Source organism: Lissotriton vulgaris, chromosome 12 (assembly GCF_964263255.1).
Source record: "Lissotriton vulgaris chromosome 12, aLisVul1.2, whole genome shotgun sequence".
Lineage (NCBI taxonomy): Eukaryota > Metazoa > Chordata > Amphibia > Caudata > Salamandridae > Lissotriton > Lissotriton vulgaris.
In genome coordinates, this window is record NC_141700.1 from 520,193,191 (window position 1) to 520,221,126 (window position 27,936).

Genomic DNA, 27,936 nt, shown 5'->3' on the forward strand with positions numbered 1-27,936 from the left:
GTTGGCTTGTAGGCTTAACATCGTAAGAATGAATTGAAAGGCATACGAAGGTCAAAGCACATAGAAACGCGTTCCACAAGAAAGTGGAACCAGCCGATATCTGCAGGTGGAGAGTTGGCTGGAGGCAGAGTAGGTGAAGGTGGAGTAGGGTCCACATAGTCGTCCCACTCATCATGGACATCCTGGTCCAATTGCAGTTCCCCCTCCTCCTTCTGCTGGTCATAGTCATCCTGACCTTGCGCAGGAAATTTCACAGGGGCGAAACGGTCTTGCTCTTCTGCAATGGGGTACAGCCAGGACTAGGGGCCTCCTGAACAGGAAGCAGCTGTGGAGCAGAATTTGCTTCAGGAAATCTCTTATAATAGTCTTTCAGCATTAACCAAAGATCAGTTACCAATGACACAGGCATATTTATGGAGGGTTCTTGAGCTTGTTCTTCCTGTTCCTCATAAGGATAGCGCTCCTGAAAGGCATCCAAATGTTGAGAACTGGGACATACCATATCTGAGAAAGAATAGTCCCCCTCCAAATGCGTAGAAAATTCACACATCATCTCTTCTTCCTCTGAGTCCTGGCACTTAACTCTGAGTTGTGAAGGACGTAACTGGTGCTGTGAAAAGCGCCCTGATACCTGATACATTTGGATCAAGTTTGCGCTATATAAAACTACGTAAAATAAAAAATAAAATAAATACAGGGGAAGACATCAGTTTCAAAAGTAGACTGCCATTTTCCCTCATCGATGGGATCATCGATGGCACAACTGACTGCGGCGTTTGAAGAGTCGTCGATGGTGAACACACCTGTTGAACCGTCGCGAAGAAACTCTCACGATGGAGAAGGTCTAACTACAGCAGATGACGGTGACAACACAACTATGATGTCGACGTCTTCATCATTGAAGTAGTAGGCGTCGCTGACAAAACCGTCAACGGAGCACCCGCTGCAGTGGAGACAGAGGCCGTAGATGGCGATTTCTTCGTTGACAGGGCCGTCGAAAAGCGTATTATCTCAGCTGATGAATCTCTGGAAGGAGTAAGAGGTGCAACATAGGAGCAGAACTCGACCTCTTGTGAGAAGAAGAGGGACCGGGCTGGGCTTTCTTGACTCTTTTCTCCTCAATCTGAGGTATGGTGGCCCTGCAGGGGAAGGGGATTCTAAGGTCTACACTCTGGTTAGCTAGAGTTTGGATGTTTTATAACAATGGTAATAGGTTGCTCTAAGCTAGTGAATTCTTATTAACATTTGAATGTTAAAGTTTTAATACTGCTATTTTACTGTTACCGTGGGACTCTGACCATGAGGACGGGGAAGATTCAAGCATATGAATCTATAAAAGATACAATACCGGAGAAACATCAAATTGTATGTTAAACAGACATGGATTTTAAAGAAACCCCCAATAAAATCAACAAAACGCAGGGCTACATGAAATCCTGCACCCTGATGAATAACCCCCATGTAAGGGAAGAAAACCATGTACTCTATAGACCATTCATCAATGGTAATAAATGGCATGGCAATAGCAAAAGAAAACCTACAAAAACACCAAGCTGTTCGTTTAATCACACCACTATGTGACATTTTGATAGTGCCAATTCAAGGTATGATGATATCAAACAAAGACTTTCAAAGAAAGAAAAAATAAATCAATACTGCCGACTGTTGTCTAATCCAGTGCGAAATAGAAAACACCCCCCACCCTACTGACTACACACATTTGGAAGTGGATGGTATGGCAACATCTGAACAAAAGCTATGTGGCCAAGCGGTCTGTTAGGTGCCAAAATAAGTTGAGATAGTGATATCGGCATCTAAAACCAGTACTGAAGCACAAGTTACTTACATTCGGTAACAATATACCTGTAAGAAACAGTAGTTGGTGTTAGATTCCCAACCTTAGAATATCCCCAGGCGTCAGGCTTAATCCGGAAAGTTTTCGTCAGCAGTACACCTGCGTGTCGGTAGGCGTCGTCTGTGGCTCCGCCTCCGTCGTCGGCGTCGTGATCGCCAGAATGACGTCGTCGGAGTACTTAGACGCCGCCCTCGCTCGTGGACGTCAGTTCTGTACATAGCGCTCCGCGCCAGGAACGCAGAGCCATGATAGAAACCGACAGTGGTGCCATGAAACTAGGGCCCTGAAAGGGATGTCCTTAACCCTAGATATCGGTTTGCAGAACGAGGAGGATGGGTGGGGCGGTAAGGAATCTAACACTAACTAGTGTTTCTTACAGATATATCGTTACCAAAAATAAGTAACTTCTTCATCTGAAAGAAACAGGTTAGTGTTAGATTCTTACCTTAGAATAGATACCCCAGCAATACCAACCCCTGTGGTGGGTCTACGAACCAAGATCACATCAGAAAGTCCTGGAGAATGGAATGGCCGAAAAAGCCATCTCTCCGGACTTGGCTGTGCAGGCAGTAGTGTCTGGCAAACGTGTGCAGCGAGGCCCATGTCGCTGCCTGACAGATGACCTGCAAGGGGACTCCCCGACCCAGGGCAGTAGTAGCCGCCGTGGCCCAAGTGGAATGGGCGCACATCCCAACAGGAGGCTCCTTTTTTGCCAAAGAGTAGCAAACCTTAATGCACAAGACGACCCACCGAGAGATGGTCCGCTTGTGCATCGCCCGTCCCTTTTTAGCGCCCACATAACGAATAAAGAGATGGTAGTCCACCCGGAACTGGAGTGTGCGGTCTAGATAGAAGGAGAGCGCACGTTTTGGGTCCAGACTTTGGAGCCTCTTCCTCTTTTGAGGGATGCGGAGGCGGAGAGAAGGTGGGAAAGAAGGTGGGCAAGGTGATGGACTGCCCGATATGAAAGGCTGTAACCACCATGGGCAGGAAAGAAGGACGAGTCATCATAACAACCTTGTCCGGTTGGACAGAGAGGAAAGGAGGTTTAGAAGATAGAGCCTGGAGCTCACTCACTCTTCTGACAGAGGTGATGGCAACCAGGAATGCAGTATTAAGAGTCAGAAGACGAAAAAGACAGTTATGAAGTGGCTCAAAGGGAGCGCACATCAGATATGTTAGTACAAGATTCAAGTCCCATTGAGGCATCACGAAGGGAACAAGAGGAAACATGTGTGTGATGCCTTTCAAGAATCTATTTACAACAGGGGACTCGAAAAGAGAAGGCTGATCAGTAAGCCTCAAGAAGGCTGAAATGGCAGAGAGGTAGCCCTTGATAGTGCCCAGAGCAGAGCCCTGCTGGGCAAGAGAAAGAAAGAAGAGGAGAACCTCTGAAAGGGGGGCAGAGAGTGGATCCACAGCCTTTGCTGTGCACCATGCCACAAATTTGATCCACCTGCAGGCGTATACCGTTTTTGTGGAGGGACGCCTGGTTGCCAGAATCACATCACAGACTTCAGGAGGCAAGTCAAATGGCCTCAACTGTCGCCACTCAATCTCCACGCATGTAGGTGGAGACTGGACAGGTTCGGGTGCTGCGACAGAAGGTCCTCCTGAAGAGGCAGACGAATCGGGGGATCGACTGACATGCTGAGTAGCTCGGGATATCAGTATCTTTGCACCCAGTCCGGAGCCACAAGGATGACTCGGGCCTGGTCTCGCCTGATCTTCTTCAGCACTCTGGGCAGAAGTGGTATAGGTGGAAAGGCGTACAACAGACCGCAGTTCCACTCATGACGAAAAGCGTCTCCGAGCGAGTGCCGCCTTGGAAATTCCAACGCACAGAACTGATGACATTGCGCGTTCTCTTCTGTGGCGAATAGATCTAACATAGGCTCTCCCCACTGCTGAAAGAGACCTTGCGCCATGTCCGAGTTCAGACGCCATTCGTGATCCACCATGCACCGACGGCTGAGTTTGTCCGCCCTGGCATTCAGGGAACCTGCCAGGTGTTGAACCACCAGGGTGATGCCCTGGCGTTCCAGCCATGTCCAGAGGCGCAGAGCCTCCTGACAAAGTGTCCATGACCCCACCATGCCCTGTTTGTTGCAGTACCACATGGCGGTGGTGTTGTCTGTGAACACCTGCACTACACTTCCCCAGACAGAGGGAAGGAATGCCTTCAGTGCAAGTCGGATCGCCCGCCGCTCCAGAAGGTTGATATGGAGCCGGGACTCGGCCAGAGACCAGAGGCCTCTGATCTCCGCCTCTCACGTGTGGCCCCCCCCATCCCAGGAGGGATGCATCCGTCACTACTACATGCTCCAGTTGGGGTAGGGAGAGGGATCTGCCATCGACCCAATCGCGGTCCGTGAGCCACCACTGCAACTGTCTCGCAGTGCCCTCCGAGATCAGGCCGTGGTCGGACAGGTTGCCCTGATGCTGTGCCCACTGAAACTTCAGGTCCCACTGCAGAGCCCGCATCCGCCACCTGGTGTGATGCACCAGTAGGATTCAGGAGGCCATCAGCCCCAGGAGCCTCAGAGTCAACATGACCGAGACCCGGGATAAAGGCTGAAAGATCTGAATCTGAGCATGAATATCCCGAACCCGCTGCTCGGGGGGAAAAACCCGAAACTGCGTCGAGTCCAGAACCGCTCCGATGAAGAGGAGCTTCTGAGAGGGGCACAGGTGTGACTTTGGCACGTTGATGAGAACCCCAGCAGTTGCAGGAGGTCGGCCATAGTCTGGAGGTGGGAGACAACTGTCTGGGGTGAGCCTGCCTCAACCAGTCGTCGAGATAGGGGAAGACTGGAACCCCTGATCTGCGCAGATGAGCTGCGACCGCCGGCATCACTTTTGTGAACACCCGAGGTGCGCTAGTAAGGCCAAAGGCAAGCACGGTAACAAAGTGCTCATGGCCTACCGTGAACCGCAGGTAGTGCTGGTGGGCCGGCAGGACGGGGATGTAGAAATAAGCGTCCTGCAAGTCCAACGCCACCATCCAGTCTCCAGGGTCTAGTGCAGCTAAGACCTGAGCCAATGTCAGCATCTTGTACTTCTCCTTTCGGAGGAAGCCGTTGATGTTCCAGAGGTCCAAGATAGGGCGTAGGCCTCCTTTGCCCTTCTTGGGAACCAGAAAGTAGTGGGAATAACAATCACATCCTACTCCTGGCCCAGCAATGAGCTTGGCGGCCCCCTTGGCCAAGAGGGCCGTAACTTCCTCCTGCAGAAGTTGTAAGTGATCCCCCGACATGCGGTGGTATTGCAGTGGCATGGCTGGAGGTGTCGCCTCGAAGGGGAGGGAGTAGCCCCTTCAGACAATTTGCAGCACCCACCTGTCTGACGTGATGGTACGCCACTGGAGGAGGTGATGGCGAACCCTGCCCCCCACTGGCGTTGAATGGGCCTGAAATGCCGGACTAGGAAGGCTTAGAGGCAGATGCTGCGGGCGGAAGTGGACTGACCCTGCCGTTGTCCCTCGGTACCGCCACGGCGGTAACCACGTCCGCGACCACGTTGAGACTGGTTCTGTGGCCTGTGGCTGGCTGGACATGTGGGGGTGCCCCTTCCTTGGCCACGAAAGGGGCGAAAAGCGGAAGTTTGCTGGCGCTAGCTTAGGCCCAAGGACTTGGTCGTAGCCCTGGAGTCCTTAAAACGCTCTAGTGCACTGTCCGCTTTGTCACTAAAGAGGCAACGGCCATCGAAGGGCATGTCCATGAGCGTGGCCTGGACATCCCCCGAGAAGTTGGCAGACCGCAGCCAGGTGTGGCGACGAATCACCACTGTCGTGTAAATCGCTCTGCCCAGTGAGTCCGTGGTGTCAAGTCCACATTTCTTCGTGTACCGTGCTGCATCCCGCCCCTCCGCCAGGGCTTGGGCGAGCCGTGTCCGGGCCTCCTCTGGACACTGTGGCAGCACCTCCGCAACCATATCCCACAGAGAGTGGGTGTAACGGCCAAAAAGGGAGGTGGTGGTGACGGACCGCAGCCCCAAACTCAGAGAGAACAGTTTCTTCCCAAACTGATCATACCTTTTGGATTCCCGATCTGGAGGAGCGGTCGGGAATGGGTCTGGACGTAGAGGCCTGAATCACCAGGCTCTCGGGGTGGGGAGAACGGACAGAAAGCAGGGGTTGCCCGGAGCCGGGCGGTGGCGTCGGGCCACATTCCGATCCACAGGGAGGCCTGTAGAGGGCTTGGACCAGGTGCCCATCAGAACATCGGTGAGGGCTTCGTTAAACGGCAGTAGAGGCTCCGAGGAGCTTGCCTGCGGTTTGAGCACCTCAGTGAGGAGGTTAGTCCTCACAGCCGTGACAGTGAGCTCAAGAGCCAAGGCCTTGGCCGCCCTGTTCAACACCACGCTCCGAAGCCACGGAGGGAGGAGAGATGAATTCAGTGCCAGGCGAAGTGTCTAGACCACTGGCCTCCCCCAGCTCATCTGCCCAGTCCTGGGTCAACTGGCACTGCTGTGCCAGAGGGTCCTCAGAACCCTCCCAGTCCTCCTCGTCATCCAAAATTATGGAGCCGGGTCGTAGGGAAACTGTTCACCCATCGGCGTCGGAGATGGCGCTGACCGGTGCCGCTCTGGCGTCGCACCCGGACCGGGGCTGAAACCGCGGATAGTGTCGTCCAAAGACAGCACCGGGAGCGCCACCCTCGAGATCAGCGCCAGAAGAGGAGTTGTGAGGTCGAATGGCGACGACCCGGATCCAGGCCTGGATCCTGTGGGGCCCTGCGGCGTCGGGACCGGAGTCGACGATGGCGCTGGGGCCGAAGCACCCGACGGTGCCAGGACCGGAGCCGCCGGCCCACTAGGGCTCCCAGTCGGACGCGCGGGTCCCGAAGGTGCCTCAGCAGGTTCCGACGGAGGTAAGTGAGTCATCATGGCCGTGAGGAAAGCACGTATCTCCTCCGGCGTCGCGTGCAGCCCAGGGACCGGCGGGTATGGAGCTGGACGCGGCGCCTGTGGCTCCGGCGGTGCCGCGCGGGCGGTGTCGCCTGAAACCCCGGTCGCGTCGCGCGAGCGTCGGGGGGAGTCGGAAGAGCGATGAAATCTCTTCAACTTCTTTTTCGAATGCCTCAACTTACCGGAGGACTTGGAGCCCGAAGAGTGACGTGACTCGACGAGCAGCGATGACTGCGGCCCCGCGACCGGTCCCTCGCCTTCTTCCTCGACCGGGACCTCGAGCAGCATACGGGACCGCTTTGCATTTGTGAATAGATTCTAAAGGTGATTTCTTAAGCTGCGACAGCACCGTATTTAAATACCATTGTTCTGGAGGAGGTCTTACTGGAGAATAAACCCTGAAAAGTCCTCTCATAAATTACTTTAATAGTCTATTAGACCATGGGGACAAAGAACCAGAACAACGTCTGTACCGGATATAGCCGCCAAGTGAACCCTGATGGATGCATGCGTCAAACCAGCCTTGGCAAGAGATAATACATAATGCAAAACGTCCTCAGGTGATGAAGAAAGCAGATCAAGAGAGTTTGTGGCCGACCATATACAGAACCTTTTCCACTTGGCTGAGTAACATTTTTATTGTGTAGGTCGCAAAGCATTCTGTAGTATTGCTTGCCATTCCTCAGAAATTTTTTATTGGCCGAACTCTGTGTGATGAGGAGCCAGTCTGTTAAGTTGAGCGTGCGAACCTGGGGGTGAACTACTTGACCCTGGTAGATGGAAAGAAGATTTTCTTTTGGTTGCAAGTGAATTGGAGAGCACCTTGATAGGCGAAAAAGCTCTTTGAACCAGTTTTGCTGCACCCACGCCGGGCCTATTAGAATGACACAGCAAGGTTCCTGTTTGATCTTCTGGAGAACTTTTGGACTGAGAGGAAACGGCGGGACTGCATAGGTGAACGCTCCCTCCAATGAGAAGTGGAAGGCGTTTTTCAAAGAACCTGGTTGAGGGAACCTGCTGGCGAAGGATCTGCATTTTTTGTTGAGATGTAGCGAACAGATCTATTGTTGGAAATCCCCAGCAGTGAAAAACCTTTTACAACTGCTTGTTGTCTAGTTCCCACTCGTGACACTGCCTTTAGTCTCTTCTGAGTGAATCCGCAAAATCGTTCTAGACTACTGGCACATGCTGAACCTGAATCGATAGGTCGTTGGCTATCAGCCATTCCCAAATCTAGTAAGCCAGGATTGAGAGGGTCTGAGATCTTGTCCCTCCGTGCTTTAATAGATAATACATTGTGGTGGTGTTGTCCGTACGGATCAGGACCGATGATCTCCTGATTTTTGGTAGGAATGCTTGAAGACCCAGAAAGACCGCTTTGAGTTTCCAGAAATGTATGTGACACTGAGCTTTCTGAACAGACCATTTTCTGTGGACATGCAATCCTTGCTGGTGGGCCCCCCATCGGTCCTTGGAAGCATCTGGTTTCATGAGGTAAGAGAGACCTTGTGAAAGATTGTCTTTGACATCTAGCAGGACATTGCTGAGACCATCCTTGAAGTGATTGATATGACGTCCTCGAATGAGCCTTGAGATTGCCTCCATTGAGCGTCGAGTTCCTCCTGGAGAAACCTCACCCTAAGCGGCAATTTGGAATCAGCGGGATACAGGATGACATCATCCCTAGCATTGATTTGTGTGTCCTTACTGAAACGCACCTTTTTGTGGAAAGACCCCTCACTGTCCTTTGCAGTCGTAGGATTCTTTCTTTTGTGGGAAAGGCTTTTGAGAGTGTAGCATCCAGAGTTGCTCCTAGAAACACTATTGACCTGGAGGGATCCAGGGAGGATTTCTCCCAGTTAAATCTGAGTCCCAGGGAGCGAAAGAGTTGTACACAAGCGCCCGTCAATCTCTTGGCAGCTTGAAGTGATGGGGCCTTGACTAACCAGTCGTCTGGATAAGGGAATACTTGATGACCAGTTTGCCATAGAAAGGCTGCCAAAGGAGCCAAGTACTTGGTGAAGACTCTTGGAGCCGATTTCAGCCCGAAAAGAAGTACTCAAAATTGGTAATGGCACCCTGCCACCTCGAACCTCAGAAATTGACGATGTTTTGGGTGAATGGGAATGTGAAAATATGCGTTCACAAGATCCAGTGAAGACATGTAGTCTCCTGTATCCATTACAAGCAGAATTTCCTGGAGTGATAACATTCTGAAAGGTTGAGATTTGATTAACTTGTTCAGTGATCTTAAGTCTATTATTTGCCTCCATTTTCCCGTCTTTCTTTTTATCAAAAAGAAGTGGGAATAGAACCCCGATTGTGTTGATCGGGCGGCACTTCCTTGATTGCTTGCTTGGTTAAGAGCAACCAGACCTCCTTCTTGAGAATACAGAGATGGCGATGAGAAGGCCTTCGTGGAGGCATGTTCGGAGGCTATTGAACAAATTCCAGGGTGTGACTGCCGAGAAATACGTCAAACATCCACTTGTCAAAACATATAAGTTTCCATTGTTTGAAGACTTTGAAGAACATAGTAGGTGACGCTGACAAAACCGTCAATGGAACGCCCACATGAGCAGAGTCTGACATCGTAGATGGGGATTTCTTCATCGACGGGCCCTTCGACGGACGCTTTCTATAAGTTGGAGAATCCCTGGAGGTGATAGAGGAGTTGACGGAGGGGCAGAATCTATCCTCTGACGTGTTGAGGAGGGACTAGACTGGCTCTTTTACCTCCTTTCTCCTCAACTCTCTCCTAACTATGAGACCAGGACTTTTTTGGGATTCTTAAGAGATGAAGAAAAACCTTCTTCTTTTCTCTTCTTGGAGGAGGTATGGGGCTTTTCCTCAGAATCAAAGTCATTTGCTGCTTCTTCCTTTGCAGCCAGAGAAGCAGCCTACCCTCACGGTCCTTCAGGGTTTTTGAGGAAAAAGTAGAACAGTACTTGCATTCTCTGGGCTTATGCTCTGGGTAAAGACAGTAGAGGCATTCTCTATGTTGGTCCTCAGAACCAAGCCTGGACTTACCACAAGTCTTACAGGACCTAAACAACCCTTTTTTAGATTCTGACATAATGAAGACAAAATGTGTACTCTCTCTCCTGACTGGTACCTCAGAGGAAAACTGAACACAGAGATAGTTCTTTAGCTGGAGTTCAAAAGGGCAACAGTAGAAACACTGTGACTGAGCAGAGCTCAGGGAGACTTCCTAGCACACAGCGTGCGGTAAGAAATCTGAGGGTATGGTGGCCCTGCTAGGAAGGAGATTCTATGGTCTAAGCTCTGATTGGCTGAAGTTTGGATGTTTTATAACAATGGCATTGGTTGCTAAAGTTAATGAATTCTCATGGGATTTTCAATGCTAAGCTTCAATACTGCTACTGTTACTGTTATATATATATAAATAAATGTCACCAGATACTCAGACTGGCCCTGCAATTCACCGAATTTCACTGATCACTACTGCCAGACCACAAGGACGTATATAGCTTGTCCTCGTAAGGCCTTTGGTGCCATAGTCCAACAGACTGAACACAACATTGAGCCGTGGATAAGCTTGAAACACCAAGGCAAGAGAGAACAAGAGAATCACTTGCATCTTTGATTAAACCTCTTTCTTCTCTTTTTAAAAGAACAAATATGTATAACATATATGACACAGCCATGTTAACGCTAGATATCTAAAACCTAACTAAAACTGAAAACCAGTTCCAAAAAGCGCTTTACAATAATAGTGAAAACGGTAATGCACCTATTAGTGCAGTACCAAAATATCTAATAAAATAAATCCTTGTCAACAAGCACATACAACTACACCTGTGATATGAGAAATATGCTTGTAAGTCCAACAGCTATGTGAAACACAGTAGCTCATTTTATAATGTATACACTGTATACCAAAAAGCCACGCTGAAATGAGAGGTTCGGCAAAAATACACAACCCAGTCAAAAACGGGTACTACACCACCAACACAATACCGTAGGTGACTTGCCGTAAGAAAATGTTGCCTTTCAAATGGTATCATAAAGAACTGACAACAAGAAACAACAGTCATGATTCCTCGTAAATTGAGAAATGCAGAAAAGTACATCCTCTCCAGAAGACAGGTCATGTCAATCAGACAAGACCACATATATCAAGAACATCATAGGAAGAGGAAAAGCTTATTATAAAGTAAAAAAAAATCTCCCATCATAAAAGTGTCTCACTGAGTATCAAGACTTTTAAGGACGATTGACAGCCTTGCCAGAGACCAAAACGGCCCGATACCTAGGACATATTGTCCGAGGTCAAGGACAACAAGCCATCAAATTTACATTGGTCTTAGGGCAAGCTGGACCAAGCTGTGCATCACAACCTTTGGTTGCCAATTTACAGCACACAATTTGGAGCAGGGAAAGGAACTGCCTGCAGTTGAGGTAATATTTATGCCTTCATTAGACACTGTGCCTTTACCATAAAGGAGTAACTCACAAGCAAATAGCATTCAAAATAATGCAAAGCAAATACTCTGACCCAGACCAAAGCTTCATCTTGCTGACGCACCAAAAGTTCCTATGCACTAGCCTACAACGGGCATAACAACATGTCTCTAATAGAAACACTGAAGAAGAAAGCCATGCAAATTACACACTGAACTGCTTCGAAGAACCACACAACAGATCCGCTCCCATACAGGAAGTCACCTCTCTTAATAATAGCCTCTTGAGCAGAAAGCTCATGCTCAGAGGTCAATGAACAAAGGGAACCTCCCTCAATCATCTAAATCAATACACATAATAGGAAAGAAAATGGTATTGAGGTTATAACCACAACTCCTCACCAGAGTAAACGAGGTAGAATGAAACCGAAACTGAACATATACAACATCTTCTTCTTCTTTTTTTTAAATTTGTTCATTGGTATTTGTAATATGCAGTATACAGTGTATATCAGAATTTACATAAAAGCATAATATAGATATTTGTGTTTAAAAAAAACAACTATCCATAACAGAGGCATCTTATCAAGTGTACAAATCCTAAGAACAAAAAAGCACAAAACATAAGGACAGTTATGGGTTGTATGCATAGCAAAAGTCTACGATCAGGAAGGTTAGTTATGAAATAATAGTACATCTTTGAACAGTTTTTGGTATGGGACGAACAGAATCGTATGCGGGGAAAGGCATTTAGTGTGTTGTGGTGGAGACGTCTGAGGTTTGTGTATTATCCGCATTACGAGAAGATAACCAGGTAAGGAAGGGGCTCCAAATGCCTGTGGCATGAGTTCCCAGTACATATTTAGCTGTTCTTGACAGAATGTGGCACCAAGTACCCAAAGATTGGTGGGAGGAGGATTGTGTTTGCTCCAGTGGATTGTGACCCGGCGTTTAGTTAAGAGGGGCAGCATGGGCAGAAGCCTGAAACGTCCGGCACCACCTCTCCAACGTAACCCAAGAGGAATAGTTTAGGGGAAGGAAATAATTGTGTTTCCTGAATCTCGTTAGAGTTTGAGGATTTCATCCCAGAAGTGTTCTATCCCAGGGCAGCCCCAGGCCATATGTAAAAAGGAGGCATCTGGTGCCGCACACCTACAGCAATTCGCCTCTGGGTGCAGACCCATTTGCTTAAGCTGTACAGGCATTCTGTAGATGCAATGCAGATATTTAAAGTGTATAAGGCGTAGCCTATAATTAGGAGATAGTATCTCCAATTGTCTGCAGCAAAACTGCCATTGGGCTTCCGTCAGGGGGTCGGCAAGCTCTTTGTTCCATTTGGCAAAGGCCAATGGATGTGTAATTGAGAAGGTGCACTGCATATTTCTGTAGATTTTGGTAATCAGCTTGTCGGGGATGCAGTTGTCAATATCAATTTCAGAGCTGGGAGAGGGGGAGGCGGTGTAAGAAATGTGTCATGTATGGCGCAACATGTGCCCCATAACGAGTAATATAATAGTACGTTGGAAATGTAACTCTGCACGAGCAAGGGAGTGGTCAGATAGTGTTCTTGGGAGAATTTGTTTGTCAGTAGTCCACGCCGCCATATCTCCAGATAACTGCCACCAATCTAGTCGAGACCAGGAGCTGTGTTGAGTGGAAATGTACGTGCCTTCACGTTTCTGTGGGTTGAAAAGTCTCCATATGTCTATTAGTTGAAAATATGACATAATCGAGTTAAGTGCCTGGCTTGATTTAGGGTGTAGTGTTCGGGAGGACCCCTTTCGGTTGAGTTCTTCGCAGAGGACAGCATTGAAATCCCCACCCCGAATAACGGTATCGCATTCGCATCCCATGGCTGTAACCGCACAACATCTTCTCCTTGACCACAAAAAAATATTTATATCCCAAGCCTAGGAACAAGCAAAGCAACAATTTGACAGAAAATGTTGGACTATGACTCTGTAGTTCTCCACCTTTCATGGAAGCCTCTTACCACTACATCTGCCTGATCCCCAAACAGATGGGCACCATCAAATGGTATATTGGCCAAAGCGGACTAGACAGCTTCCGAAAAGCCTGAAGATGCCAACCAAGTCCGAAGCCTTAGTGCCACTGAAGATGCCATGCCTTTACCCACAGAATCCGTTATGTTCATGCTACACCTTATGGTATGCCTAGCAGCCTGTTGACCATCTCTAATCAAAATGCTTGCCTCAGCCCAGAGGTTATCCGGAAGAGATGGGAGCAGGTTCTGTAAAGAATCCCATAAAGCCATGGGAAAAACGCCCCAGCACACAAGACGTGTTGGTGGCTCTCAAAGCTGTGGTGGCTTAAGCAAATATGTGCTTACCACAAGCATCACGACCCCTCGAATCCATACCCACTGGAGTCTTAGGAGTAGACTCTACATCCAGCGAAGACATTGCAACCTGAGTCACTAGGCCACTAGTGGAACGATGTCTATGCAAACCAACTGGGTCCCCAGGAGCAGGCAAATGCCTACATGTAATATCACGGTCCACCGAGACCCCGACTCAGGCTTGGCCCAAGCACCTAATAAAAATGTCAAATAGGCCCTCACTATATGGAAGAACAGGCTTTTCTCCCATCTGTCAATGGCAAAAGATTTCAAACAAAGGGTCTGTAGACCTCTGCATCATGGAAGTGACAGTTTAAAACTGCAGCAACTTTCCTCAGCTTGTCTGCACAGTAGGAACTTGCATCCGTGGCAAGACTAGGGGGAGAAAAAAACCCAGAGGCTGGCAAAGAATCCAGCCCACTAGCCTCACCAAGAGCTGTAAACCAGCACTCCTCCACCTGAAACACAATGGTATCGGAAATGGGCTGAAGAAGTCCTGCCCCAGTTTATACAGGTGGACCTCCCTTCCTGAAAAGGGTTCACAAACTGTACAAACCCCTCAGGTTGCATAGCCGACTCCGCATCAGACGCCGAAGCAGCGCCATCACAACGTCGACTGGGGGAAGAGAGGTGCCTTCAACCGGCACCGCCGACCTCAATGTCAAGTCAGTTGGTCAAAGACTGGCGTCGTAGGCAAAGATCCCGAAGGACTGTGAGCCTGCGCCAAAGCGACGACAGCCGACGTCGACTGCCGCGATCCATTGACTCTAATGGCCCAACCATCACAGAGGACAATTCCTCTGGCAGCGCCCCACTCACCTTCTTGGGGCCTATAGGCGCTCCAGAGGGAAATGGGATCCCAAAGATAAGGAGTAACAAATCATAATATTCCATCATCTGAGCCATCGATGCCCCGGCTCCCGGAAACATGGTGAGGCGCGGTATGGAGTTGTGTACGGCTTCCTCAGCCGTCAAGCTGGAGGAGCCATGGGAAATGGAGTCTCCACAAGGTGAAGTCCGAGAATGCTGCAAATTCAACCGTCCCTTCCCTGGAGAACGACGGCCTCCAGATGACCTTCAGCTCCTAGATCGACCCCGCGACCGCTCTTCCTGGTACAACAAAGACCGAGGCTTGGAAGCATCCGAGGATACACAGGCCGCCATCAACTTCAAACGCTGCTCCTTGAACTACTTTGGTTTTCGTTTCTGGCAGGAACCACAATCCTTGGCGTTGTGGTGCTCACCTAAACACCATATACAAATTGTATGCAGGACCGTCACTGACATATGTCAGCTAGAAGACCCACAAGATTTGAAACGTGTCAACATTAGACAAAGGGACACTGTTTCACAGACACCAGGTGTTGAAGTAGGTCAAGAAAATCCGACCCGAGGAACTTCTTTTCCGGATCCGCGTCACAGTGCGGAAAAGAAAAAACTGACGTCTGCGTGCCAGAGGGGACTTGTATGGCTCAGCTAATATCTTGACCGGAGTCGACTTCATCGCAGAGCCGTACAACGCCGTCCCCAGTGCACAGAGGTACTGCTGAAACATTTCCGGATCGAGACTGGCACCTGGGGAGAATTCAAAAGTTAACAAATCTGCGGCTAGATGTCTCTTTCAGATTAACATTAACAATAAGTGGTGGGATAACTTACCTTCCGAAATAACTCAGTCTCCACGATTTACTACTGTGTAAGTGATATGCATGCCAGGTGTCCTTTACATTATAAGTTATCTATTTCATACTCTGCGGGTGGTATCCTTTATCTTCATGGTACTCTGACGCTGATTCACATATCAGTTATTTTGTTAATTATCAGTGTTATCACACAAGTTTACTGTTTCCAAAGTGTGCTGATTTGAAACGTTTACAAATGCATCCCATACCTCTATATCCAATACTCTGTTCTTCTAAGAGCTCAACACACCGCTCCCCAACGACCCTGTAGCAGGTGAATGAGCTGGAGCAGCCCTGTGGCCCTGTGACCTTACTGGCGCTCTGGAAACGGACAGAAAGGTCGACCATCCCATCCACTACCACCGGTAAGCAGACACCCTATTATGTGAGTGAAATGACCAATGACCGATCATGGATGATTGACTGCATTAGCGACATGCCTGGGGGGTTGATGGGAGGAGGGGTAGAGGGAGTTGGGGGAAAGTTGTGAGGGTGGGAGGGGGTAACTGATTACTATTCCTGTAGGGACGCCCAGTGGGATCTTGCACTCGTAGGCTGTCCTAGCAAGCTCTACAGAACCTTGAATAGCGGGTGGGCGTTCGATTACGAGGTGTTTTTCTATGCTTCCCCAACAGATGGGCTGATATTTGCATTTGATGGACTATTTTGCACTGTATATCCTATTATGTTGAAACATGAGCTATCTAACTTGTCTTCAGAAACGCCCTGAGGGTGGCTCTTGCTGTTCTATTGCAAATCAATAAAATGTGTTAAAAAATAACACATCACTCTCTAACCCTGCCCAATATTTTACCTTCTGTATCCTCACTGCAATGCTGTGCTATGCAGATTTGAAGAGTGCACTATCACCCGGGAGGGCATCCTGGCACTGAGCAGGTGTTACCATAGCCAAACGTAGCTAGGGCCTAGTGAGACTACTCGAAAAACCAGGTCTTCAGCTTCTAGCAGAATTCAAGAAGAGAAGAAGAGGCTCTTATGTGTATTGGCTGGGCATTCCATGCTTTCAGAGCAATGTAGGAGAAGGCTCAAATGCTGGATCTGGTTTTCCGTATGCGTAGGATGTGTGCAAGCAGGAATCCAGATGAGTGGAGGTGTCTGGAAGGTTTTGAAAGCAGATGCAATTGTTGAGGTATGCTGGGCCTGTGTTATGTAGTGCCTTGAAAGTGTAAGTGAGGAGTATGAATTCTGTTACTCTGTGCATAGGGAGCAAGTGGAGGTGCTTCAGTTGTGGTATGATGTGAGTGCACCACTGGAAGTTGAGAGTGATTCTGGCTGCTGACTTCTAAATGGTCTGCAGCTTTCTGGTGAGTTAATTATTTTCCCGGCATAAAGGGTGTTTCCGTAGTTCAACTTGCTTGCGACTAGGTTATGTGTGACAGTTTTCTGGGTGCTCATTGCAATGACTGAGGTTATCTCAGTCTTCCAAAGTCATTGCAAATCATTGCCTGGCAAGAACTAATGGCAAGTCAATAAATCTATTACATAATTTTTCTTTGCTCCATCTTGGCATTGTCCAAGAAGACACAAAGACCTCCAAGGCTATTTTTCAGTATTAATACAATCTTAATGATCTACATGGTCAATAATCATGTAGTGTTTTTGCATTGCACCAGGGGCAGTGCAGAGTAAAATTTCTAGCAGTGAAAACAATTCTTGGAAATAAATTACCTATAGGAGCTTAAATCTAGTGTTCAAGGATACTTTTGGTGTAGGTTGCAGTTGTGTCTTCCATTTGTCTGGCTCAATATGTGATTCTATATCCTGCAGACATCTTTCCAGTAGAATGCTGAGATCCCCTTTCATCAGTTGCGTAATGAAAGTTGAAGGAGCCTCCCTGCAAGGTGCACAGATGGGCCCCCGCTCCGGATTTAATCCGGCGCTATCAGGCCTGAGTACTGTGCTGACGGGGCTCCCTGCAACCCGGTGGACCCCCGCCCCGCTGGGGCTGTGGGGGCCTGTGTTATGCCCCTGCCTTTCATTTCTTCAAGTAAGACTTTACAAATCAGCATAAGTAATGTCTGTCATATCTGGTTTGTGGGTTGTTCCAGTATGTTGCACCCATCTACATATGGAGCATATAATTATCAACAATGTTCCATAACTCAGGATTTGGACGGCTTCAATTTTACACTTAAAGACTAGTTAAGTAAAGGATGAATTCTCCCACCTGAATATAGGTCCAGCCTGATACCAGCCTGAGGTCCAGGCCCCTAATTCCTCCCTTGAAGTCCCAGGTTAAGTGTTGCAGTTGAATAGTATGTTCATAGGATGTCTTCCCCCTCAGTCAATTTCTAAATCTAGCCCAGCAATACTTCAGAGTTTTTGCTAGAACCATGAGTGGGGCCTTCGGTCAGAGGACTACAGACGTAATCTTTTCGGACATTAATCTGGTTATTCTGAAAATGGCCTCAAATGGTAGGACGCCAGTCATCCCTCAGACCGCCCATTGCATTTGGACAGTCAGGAAATACAATTTAAAATCAGGCTGCCCTACATTATCAGAATCAGAGGACTACTCCAAGAGCTGGGAGTGCGCCCACTGCATTTCCTGTTAGTGCATCTTTTTCAGTGCCATAGATTTGCATTCCAAGAGATCAGATTGGCACCGATTCCCACCTAATCTGGTCTTGAAGCCATCCTCAATTGTGTTTCCAGTTTGATCCAATTTGACCATTACCCAGCTGCAATATATATATTTTGTGCCACTTTGATTTCATCGCTGATGTTCTGTTGAATTGATTTGCCATATCTATTGTAGCGCACAGGAGTTCTTGAATGCCTTCTAAGTAGATCAGGACATCATTGGCATAGAGAGAAATAATATGGGATATTTCCATCAAGTGCAGTATTTCTATTGCAATAGCAAAGGTCAGCAGCAAGAGGGGACATCATTGTTGGATCACTCTTGCAATGTTGCACGAGCCAGAGATTATCCTCCAGGTCCAATCCTGAGCTATCAGTCTGGAGTACAGTAAAATTATTCTTTTTGTGGATAATGTCGACCATTCATTCCCACTGTACCATTTTAAAGGTTTTCTCGCTATCTGCTGCACTACAGAGTTTGGCTCAGTTGCCAATACAAACTACATAACATGAAATTGTCTTCTAATGCTGGGGAAGATATTTCTGACAGGTACAAACCTACTCTGGTATCGGGGTATCTAGGATGGAGGGCTGGCATTATTTTCTTCAGCACCACTTTACTGAGGATCTTTTAATCCTTGATAAGCATTGACAGGGGCCTGTATGATGATTTGTGCTGTAGGTCTTTACCTGGTTTCAGCAACTGAACCATCAGGGCCTCTTGTGTAGTAGGGGGGAGTAACCCCTATCCCCTTCACTACAGCAGCCACAGGTGGGCCTCTTCTATATCAGCCAATGTGGCATAAAACAGTGCATTAGTCCTAAAGTTAGGGAGGTGGCACACAGTGTGAACATTGGAAAACTATCAGATGATGGTTTAGGATGAGTACAGTACCTGAAGTAAAGCAAGTGTGGGTTGATACAAGCCAATCATCAACATCACCTTGAAGATTTGAGTTTAGACGCAAGCTGATCTTAAAGTTCGTGGTACACAAGGACAGCTATTAATAATTATGAAAGGAATATTTTGCGCCTGTCCGAAGAAGTATCTGGCATAGTAGAGGTAAGTTATGCATTTTATGTTTCATCAACCATGGATTGTTTCAGGTGTGAACTAACTCAGAGGTGAAGGAGGTTCATATGCCGAGCGCCAGCCAGCTGATTATGGCTGTATCATCAAAGATCAGAATGATCTGAATCAGAAATTAGGGCAAATAAAGGTGAGGCACTTTGCAGGAATATTTAATTACCCACAGTAAAGTGTGAGCAGAACCTGAATGGTAAACTTAAGAGCTCACAGTTTAAGATGACCTAGCACTAAAAGTTATTAGCCTTGGAGGCAAGGAAGAGCTGATTCTGAGAGGTAGCAGAAGGTTCATAAGTTGTGGTAAACATTACTAATAACTGATGGTTTTGAGAGGTTAGACTTAAGACCTCACCTTCCTTTTGCTTTCTGGCCTTCTCCCGAGCCTTCAAAGATGCATATTCCTGATTTAGATTCAACACATAGATGTGTTGCCGGTTGTTGATTGCTTTGAGTAGGCAGTTGAGGGCTGTGGCAATGTTGAAAGAAAAAAGGGTCTCCAGTCCATCAAATATGATTCCTTGAAAGCAGTCACTCAGCTGTTGAAAGCAAAAAGCAAATAAGAAAACACGTACACCAGAAATGAAATACCTAATGAAGATGGTGAAACAGACGATCACTGTCACAGAGCTCTACCCCAACATGCTGCCTCCTGAGTGAATGAAAAATATAAACATTTACGATAGGTGCAAAGCATTTGTCCAATAGAACACTGGTTCCTGAATGTAGCAAACCTGTTACACAACAAGGTAACATTTCTTGACAATCACATAACATGTATACTTAACTTTGGTTAAATTCTGCAATAGAATAATCACAATCAAACCTTCTTGTCCAACATTAATTTTCTTAACAGAATAAAGAATTTAAAAAAATGCATCTTTGTATTTCACTGGAGCATACTAGTTATTACCTATCTCAAATTGAATGGCTATAGGGTAGTGGTTGTATGTTGTTAAAATGCATTCCTTTGCAAAGCATGCCTTTTCCATGCATGCGTTACAACGCGAATGCGATTACCACGAATATGCTTTACCACGAAAATACCTTTACCACGCATAGTTATACAACGATTTTCGTTGTATAACTATGCATGATAATGTAATTTTCATGGTAAATGCTTTCTCTGATCCCTGCCCCAATACCCCACATGTTCCCTCCTCCACCAGCCCCCAATCCTACCACACCCTTTACGGCCTGCTGTGCTTTTTTTTAGTTTATAACTATAAATATATTTTTAAATATGCCTAACATTAAAAATTTGTATAATAAATAAAATTACTCTGTTTTCCTTATTTTTCTATCGACGGACTTCTCCTTCTTCATACTCTGATTTAAGTGGTCCTTTTTCTATTTTTTTGTAAATTCAGTATGTAGACTAGAGGCACATACTGTTATTACGTAGTTATTGAGGCTCATTGAAAGATGGACAAGAAGCACAGAAGAGCTTTTTTTTAGGTAAGACTTATTTCTTTTTATTAAAACCACTCGTTTTTTTTTGGGGGGGGGAAACCCCCCCAAGCCCCCTTTTTTAAATTCTTCCTTTCACTCACATTCCTTTACTATGTATTTTGTAGCAAAGGAATGCGTGGTAAATGCTATACGTGGTAACCACGAATGCGTTGTAAAGCATGCGTGGTTAAGTATAGCGTGGAAACGGCTGCGTTGTAGTGGCTATTTCCCTAGGGTAGTCTACCTGCAGGTTCAAGAATACACTTGCCACTCTTTAACACACAATACCTATAGTTACAGTTACCCCGACCGTATTCCGGTGACAGGACTCCCTTACAACTCTCTGCGGAATGTTGTACACTTGGGAATGTATTTGTACGATCATGCACGATGTTGTTGTGCTTTACCTGGCGTGGGAACACCCAGGAGAAGAGAAATTGGTGCTTGCCTCTGGATGTCCTGATGCCATGTGTCTCTCCCAACCGGGAACAACAACAAGAAGAGCCAATGAGTGAGAGGCCATGAAGAAGGTTTTGAGAGGCGCATACATGGGTACCACTTATGGTAGGCGAAAACAGAATGGGACGTGGTGCGATGTGAGCAGGAACTGGCAGACTATCAGAAGGAGGAGACATCCACGGTAAAAGCTAGGCGGGGTTTATACAAACATAGCAGGGATTATACGGGTTGTAGGATACACTGGACAAATATACCCTTACACAATTCCGGCAATGCATAAACAGAGAGGGAGACACATCAGGGAAACTCAAGGCCTGGATACTCTGCCGTAAGCAGGTTGTGCCACCTATTTTAGATAATTTGTGATCCAGCGGGTCGTATGAGACATCTTACTAACCTTTCAAGGAGACCTTAGGGCAGTATACAACGCTCAGATTGCTAAAGATGGAGACACAGTCGGCCTATTCCTTCGATGGGTAGCTATGCCCAGACTCCCAGTGGAGAACTGAGAGGGACCTGCAAGACATTAACAGGTCAAAAGTGCTGTGATGTGATGGCATCCTGGTCGAGTTTTACCCAGGGCACAAGTCCTAAAAAAAGAAGTGGGGGACGCTGATGTCACGACAGGAAGTGACGTCACGAAAGGTGGCTTGCACTCAGTTGCAGTTTATAGTTATCGAGCTCCCGGTAAAATAAGTGGGGTGACGCCATCCACCCGCGTGGTACCCCGACTCGAGCCCTGGACTTTACCAAACTTATGCCGTCACACTTTCGGAGCGGCTGTTAGAGGTATTTTAGGAGGCACGGGATAGGAAGATTCTCCCCCTCCTCAGTGCAGGAGGGCATTACATGTCTTATGCCCAAACCTGGGGGAGATATAGCAGACCCCTCTCTTACAGGTCACGCAAAATTATTAATTCAAATATTAAGGTGCTTTGCAAGCTTTGGCTCCCAGACTCCATGGCGTAATACGAAACCTGGTTGATGAAGACCAGTGTGGTTTCATTCTGGGCCAGAGAAAGACGTACAATATTCGCAAGCTGGCTAACATACTGCATTGGATTCTTGATGACCAAAAGGATATGGCATTTGTGGCCATCAACCTGGAAAAAGCATCTGATACAGTGGACTGAACCTACTTGATGGCTGTGCGGGACGCGATGAGCTTTGGACCCTCATTCCTTTGTTAGGTAAAGCTAATGTGTACAGGACTGCTGGTACGGGTTAGGGTGGGCAACACCATCTCTGACAGCTTGTTGATTTCCTTGGTGTGGGCAGGGCGCCGAAGCAGGGTGGCCTTAGTGGTCCTGAAGAGGGATACGGAGGATGGGGGCCTAGCATTACTGGCCACTCAGCATGATTATTTTGCAGACCCTTTGCAGCATGCAGGGAAATGGCTTACTGACTCAGAAAGTTGGGGGGGTGCAACAGGCTACATGACAATGGCGAGGCTCATCATGTGGGGTGGGCACACAGAACAACCAGTTCCCTACCTGATCTGTCGGAATGGCGGCGATCTGGGAAAAGACGGTTGCTAATGTGCTCCTTAAGGCCCCCTTTGACAAAGAGTTGCAGCTTGGTGACTTGGCCCCCTTTTGCATTATAGATAGAGAAATGTCCATGGAGCGGTGGAGAGATGGGGCTGTATCCTGGCGGGGGACCTCTACACCAGGGAGGTCTTCATTACGTTTCCAGAGGCACAAAACACATTGTAAGTGGGGGCTTGACATTATTTGAAATACGCAAAATTAGAGAATACTGCGAGGGAACCGGGTTGTACATTTCCGGCCGCTACTGCACCCTCACAGGTGTTGAGAGGACTCCTCAGATGGGACGAGACACTTGATAACACTCTTCTACACGGCCATTAGGGATGATTTAGCCTGGCCTCCAATAAGAGATAGGCAGGCACAGGAGGTGGAACTACTGAAACTCATATCCGATGTGGACTAGGATCCATCCTGCGCACTGGTTCTTGGGGTCTCATGTAACTGATATGCTTCAATTACCTTCAGCGCACATACATCACTTCCAATGCCATTAGTAAAATCTACCCGGATCGGATGTCTAAGTGTCCCAGGTGTGAGGAGGAATGGGTCACATCTTGCTTGATCCTATGCTGCAGACATGGAGCATTGGAGGGTGGTGGTGATACAGTTCTACCCTGTGCTTATTTGATGGGCATGGTGGCTCAACCCTAGGGCAGGAAGATACCTTACAGGCTCTTACAGTTGACTCTCCTCCTAGCTAAGAGAAAGTTGGCTATCAGGTGGCTGGAAGCTCACCCCCCCCCCCGAGGAGGGTCACTGGGTCCGCAATGTTCTGGAATGTGCATTTCCTTAAGAGCAACCCTTTAAACTAACTATATGCATCGAAAAAGCTCAGGAAAATATTGCAGCTTGGATATTGGTGGTTAAATAATTTCAATCGTATGGTGGGGACGATGGCTCTGATTCCGAGGTCGAGGTGGTAGATGGCACTGAGGAGGCGGATTGAAACTTACTTACCAGCCAGTTCAGTAGATGCCACTAGTTGGTCACCTCTATATGATCTATATTTACACCCACTGTATTGACTCCTCACCTCCTCCTGCTATTACACTTCTGTCGATCTCATATTGTATCGGGCTTCGGTGGAAAAGGGGATTCATGTTATGGGCAACTGTTTTGTTATTATTGGGTTACTGTGTTTGATTAACAGGGCTTTCTATATGTCATTGAAAATTCTAAAAATAAAGGTGTTAAAAACAAAAATATCTCAAATAATGACTGAGTGGGCTGGCCTCCTGTCCAATGGCAGATAGATGATTCACTGCGAGAAGACACTCCCAATCTGTCCTGTCTTACCGAGGACTGGTTATTCTTTGTGAGAAGACTGTAACAAAAAGGAACCTAAAACTTGCACTCACTTTCAGATTAGCTGCAAGAAGTTGTTTTAAAAAACAGTACAGCAATCAGGAGTCCGTGGAGGAACAGGACGGGAGCCACTGGGGGGGTTGGTGGATGCGAGGGGTCTGATAGACATATGGCGCGCCCATAACCTGATGGGACATCAATACACATACGCATCTGCAACACACAGCAGTTATTCCCAGCTGGATTATATTTTTACATTCAAGGCACAGGAGGGTTTGTTCCGAGGAGCGACCCAAAAAGGAAACGTTTCATCTCGGATCACTCCGTGGTTACGGTTCAGCTCCTGGGGCCAGTGGGAAATATCACATTACCCCAGAGACTGGATCCCTGGCATGTCAGGGATAAACAGTTTGTCCAAAAGATTCAGAAATGTACAATGCGATTCTTTCAAGACAATGAGGGTTCGGTAGAATCATTCTAAACTTTGTGACAGGCATACAAAACAGTGATCAGGGGAATTTGTCAATGGAACCAATAGGTATAAAAAGGAAAGTACAGACTAGTGAGTGTGAGGAACTGGGGAGAGAAATCTGCCGGATGGAGGCCAAGATCGTGGAAGGGAGGGCTCCAGACTCACCCCAGAGGCACTGGCTCCAGTTTAAGCAGCAAGAATTAAGAGACCTAGAAGAGCAAACAGCACTTGCACAGGCAATAGCAACCCAGAGGAAGCTCAACGACATAGGAGACACGGCCAATAAAATGATAGCCCGGATAGAGCAGAAAGACAGGGACAGAAACTGGGTCCTGGAAATCCATTCTTTGGAGGGCGGAATTCATCAGACCGGCAGGGATATAGCAGAGGCATTTGCTACCTACTGTGAATCTTTGTATGCCACCTCCTCAACCCGCACAGAAGCAGACTGTACTGAGTGAGTTCCTGAAGGATATCAGTCTCCCTACCTTATCGGCACATGACAGAACTGATTTAGACCAAGACTTCACAATATACTTCACTCCCCAGCACACGTCAAGTTCCAAACTGGTTTCCCAATAGTAACTGAGAACAAGCAATTATTTTATCATCACACAACCTCAAAAGTGAACAATTTCGTCTGGTTCTTTTGTTTTCAAGTTTATTCTTGTGGTCTTGAATATTAGTTGTCAACAGCCACAGCCAACACATGTTTCGTTGCTTAATGGGGCATTGTCTCGCGACTTCCTCAAGGCTGTATAAATATAAACATACAAAATGCCTAAGTATTCATTGTATCACGACCTCATGTGTTGGCTGTTGACAACTCATATTCAAGACCACAAGAATAAACTTGAAAACAAAAGAACCAGACAAATTTGTTCACTTTTGATGTTGTGTGATGATAAAATAATTGCTTGTTCTCAGTTGAGAATTGGGAAACCAGTTTGGAACTTTTCGTGTGCTGGGGAGTGAAGTATATTGTGCACAGAGTTGAGGCTCATAATTGTGGAGTTTAGTGGTTCTCCACACCCTACAGCACCATTTATACTAATATATTAAACTTATTATTTTGTGTGACTCTACTAAGTGGCGCCATTATCCTATATGTGGAAGAGGTGTGGCGCCGCGGCCAGGGCTACTGACTCCGGAATCTGGGGATCATGGTTCGATCCCTGGTGCAGGCGGCAGATTAGCCCAGCACCATGTGACTCTGGGCAATAGCTTGCTTAATCTTCCCGACGGCCCCTAGCGCCTAGAGACCCTTACGAGTGATTGTTCCCGCTTTACAAATGTGGATTATTATTATTATTATAATTAATACCACAGTTCGGAGGAATTTATCAAGACTTCTCAATAGAGGAAATAGTGGGAGCTCTCACTGGTCTCCAGTCAGGGAAAATGGCTGATACAATGGGCTCCCGGTGGAGCTCTACAAGAGCGTAGCAAGTAAAATTGCCCCACACTTGCTCAACATGTTCCAGGAGTCCAGGAAAGAGGGAAAAACTCCCCCTGGATCAAAGACTGGCCACTACAGTAATGCTACCCAAAAGGGGCAAAATCCCTGATAAATGTGGTTCTTATAGACCAATATCGTTGCTTAATCTCAAAGCCAAGGTGCTAGCGAAGACTCTGGCAACTTGACTCTGAACAGTGATCTCAACATTGGTACACCCAGAACAATCAGGATTTATGCCCTAAAGAAGCATGCGGCTCAACTTAAGAAGGCTATACGGAGTGCTCCACATGATTGGAGCAGAACATCCTGAGGAGGCAGTGCTGCTATCTCTCGATGCGCAAATGGCTTTCGATAGTATAAAATTGCCGTACATATTCGCAACCTTGCAAAGACTTGGATTTTGGCCGGGTTTCAGTGCTTGGGTCAAACTCCTATATTAAGAACCGCAGGTTAGTGTATGAGTCAATGGAGTGGTATCTCGATAATTTACACTCAGAAAGGGCACGAGCCAGGGCTGTCCACTCTCGCAAATTATATTTGCCTTGGCACTCGAACCCCTGGCAGCCTGGGTCCATAAAAACCCGCTAATATCGGGCATACAAGGAAGGGACAATTGGGAAGAACGTATATCCCTGTATTCAGATGTTGTTCTCCTTTATCTTGCTAACACTTATAGGTCAGTGCATAGGGTACTTCATATAGTCCAGTTGTTAGGCAGTTAATGCGGATACAAGATTAACTGGAAAAACTCTCCTTTTCCCCCTGACGAAAGAGGTCCCCCGTTGACCAGCAGGGATGACCCCACTACTAGTTAAGAACAATTTCACATATTTGGGTATTCAAATATCCACGAAAGGGGACGACTTCCTGCTAAATAACCTACACCCACAGCTAGAACACCTTAAAGAACAAGTTACTTACCTTCGGTAACGCTTTTTCTGGTAGATACAGTATATGCCTGTGGATTCCTCACCTTGTGAATATCCCCTTGCATCAGCAACATTCGGAAATTCTTTCGTAGCTTCGTGCCGACGTGGGCGACGTCATAGAGGCACGGCATTGCGCGCGACTCCGCTGACGTCACCAACACCATATTAGGCCCACGCCGGCGTGATGACATCAGTTCCCTTTTTTTCCGCGTCATCGACGCTAACGGTTTTCTAGGGATCGCCCGTAGCTATTGCAGTAACCTTGTTACTTTGTTATAATTGTGCTTCATTGTCTTCTCTCTCGACATGTCTTCGAAGAAGACTGGGTTTAAAGCTTGTGGGGAATGTGGCAAAACCATGTCCATTACTGATCCACATGATTGCTGCGTATGGTGTCTAAGCTCTGACCATGACGTCGAAGACTGCCAGTCTTGTAAGAAGATGACACCTAAGGCCCTCCGGGAGAGAGAAACCAAGCTTCTCGTGGGGAAACTTAAAGGAAGAAAAGAGAAGAAAAGTTTGAGGTCGCGAACTCGGCGTTCGAGTTCAAGGTCTCGTTCGAGGTCGCGCTCGGACTCGTCCTCGGCCCATGCTTCGAGATCTTCAAAATAGAAACATAAGAAGAGGACCCATGAATACCGACATCACTCGTGGAAGGACTCGGGTTCAAAGCCGAAGTCACAGGTGAAGCTGGTTTAGAAGGTAGCGGTGTCTTCGGCTTCGGAAGAGCAGGACGCCGAGGGTGAAGTGTCGCATGCGAATTCGCCAGGTTCACCGAGGCAGGTAATGAATCCATCTCCGGTTCCGTCCCATCCTTCAGGTCGGGAGAAGGAAGGTGAGGAGAAGGTGGTTGGTGAGGGAGAGGCTCCGTTGCCCGAGTGTCTGTCGACTCCGGTGCACCAGCCCAAAGAGGAGGTCGACGTCGTATCGACTCAACGCCCTCAAGAGCAGCCCGGGGGTTCGTAACCAGCCTTCCCGGCTCCAGGTCAGGATCCAACGCAGTTCCTGAATGCAATGTTTGGGATATACTCCAGGGCTATGTACCCCACTGAGACTCCTGCTGGTCCCACGGGTCCGATGGCGTTTAGTCTGGGTGTTCCCCAGTCCTATGCTCCTGCGCCCTTTATGCCCTTTATGCCGGCTCCAGCGCCGCATTGGCTTTTTCCGACACCGGCGAGGCCTTCGACTCCGAAGCCGTCGACGCCGAATCCATTGACGTCAAATCCATCTACTCCGATGCCGAACCCTGAACGACCTTGTGTGAAACTTCCTCGTCCGACAGAGGTCCTTCACTCACCATCTTCAGTGATTGAACCAATGCTGCCATTTAATGATGCCCTAGCAGAGCCAATTTTAGAAGTTTGGAAGAAACCTTTGTCAGCTACTGCAGTATC

At 47.5% G+C, this 27,936-nt stretch overlaps 1 protein-coding gene across 1 annotated transcript in view; it reads right to left on the minus strand.

Annotated features, from left to right (window-relative positions):
• The window catches only part of HYDIN (HYDIN axonemal central pair apparatus protein), a 2,950,008-nt gene that overhangs the window by 1,469,958 nt on the left and 1,452,114 nt on the right, over positions 1-27,936 (minus strand). Inside the window, exon 43 of the mRNA XM_086945295.1 lies at positions 19,272-19,455. Within this exon, the coding sequence (XP_086801421.1) occupies positions 19,272-19,455 (184 nt within the window). The remainder of the gene's footprint in view (positions 1-19,271; positions 19,456-27,936) is intronic.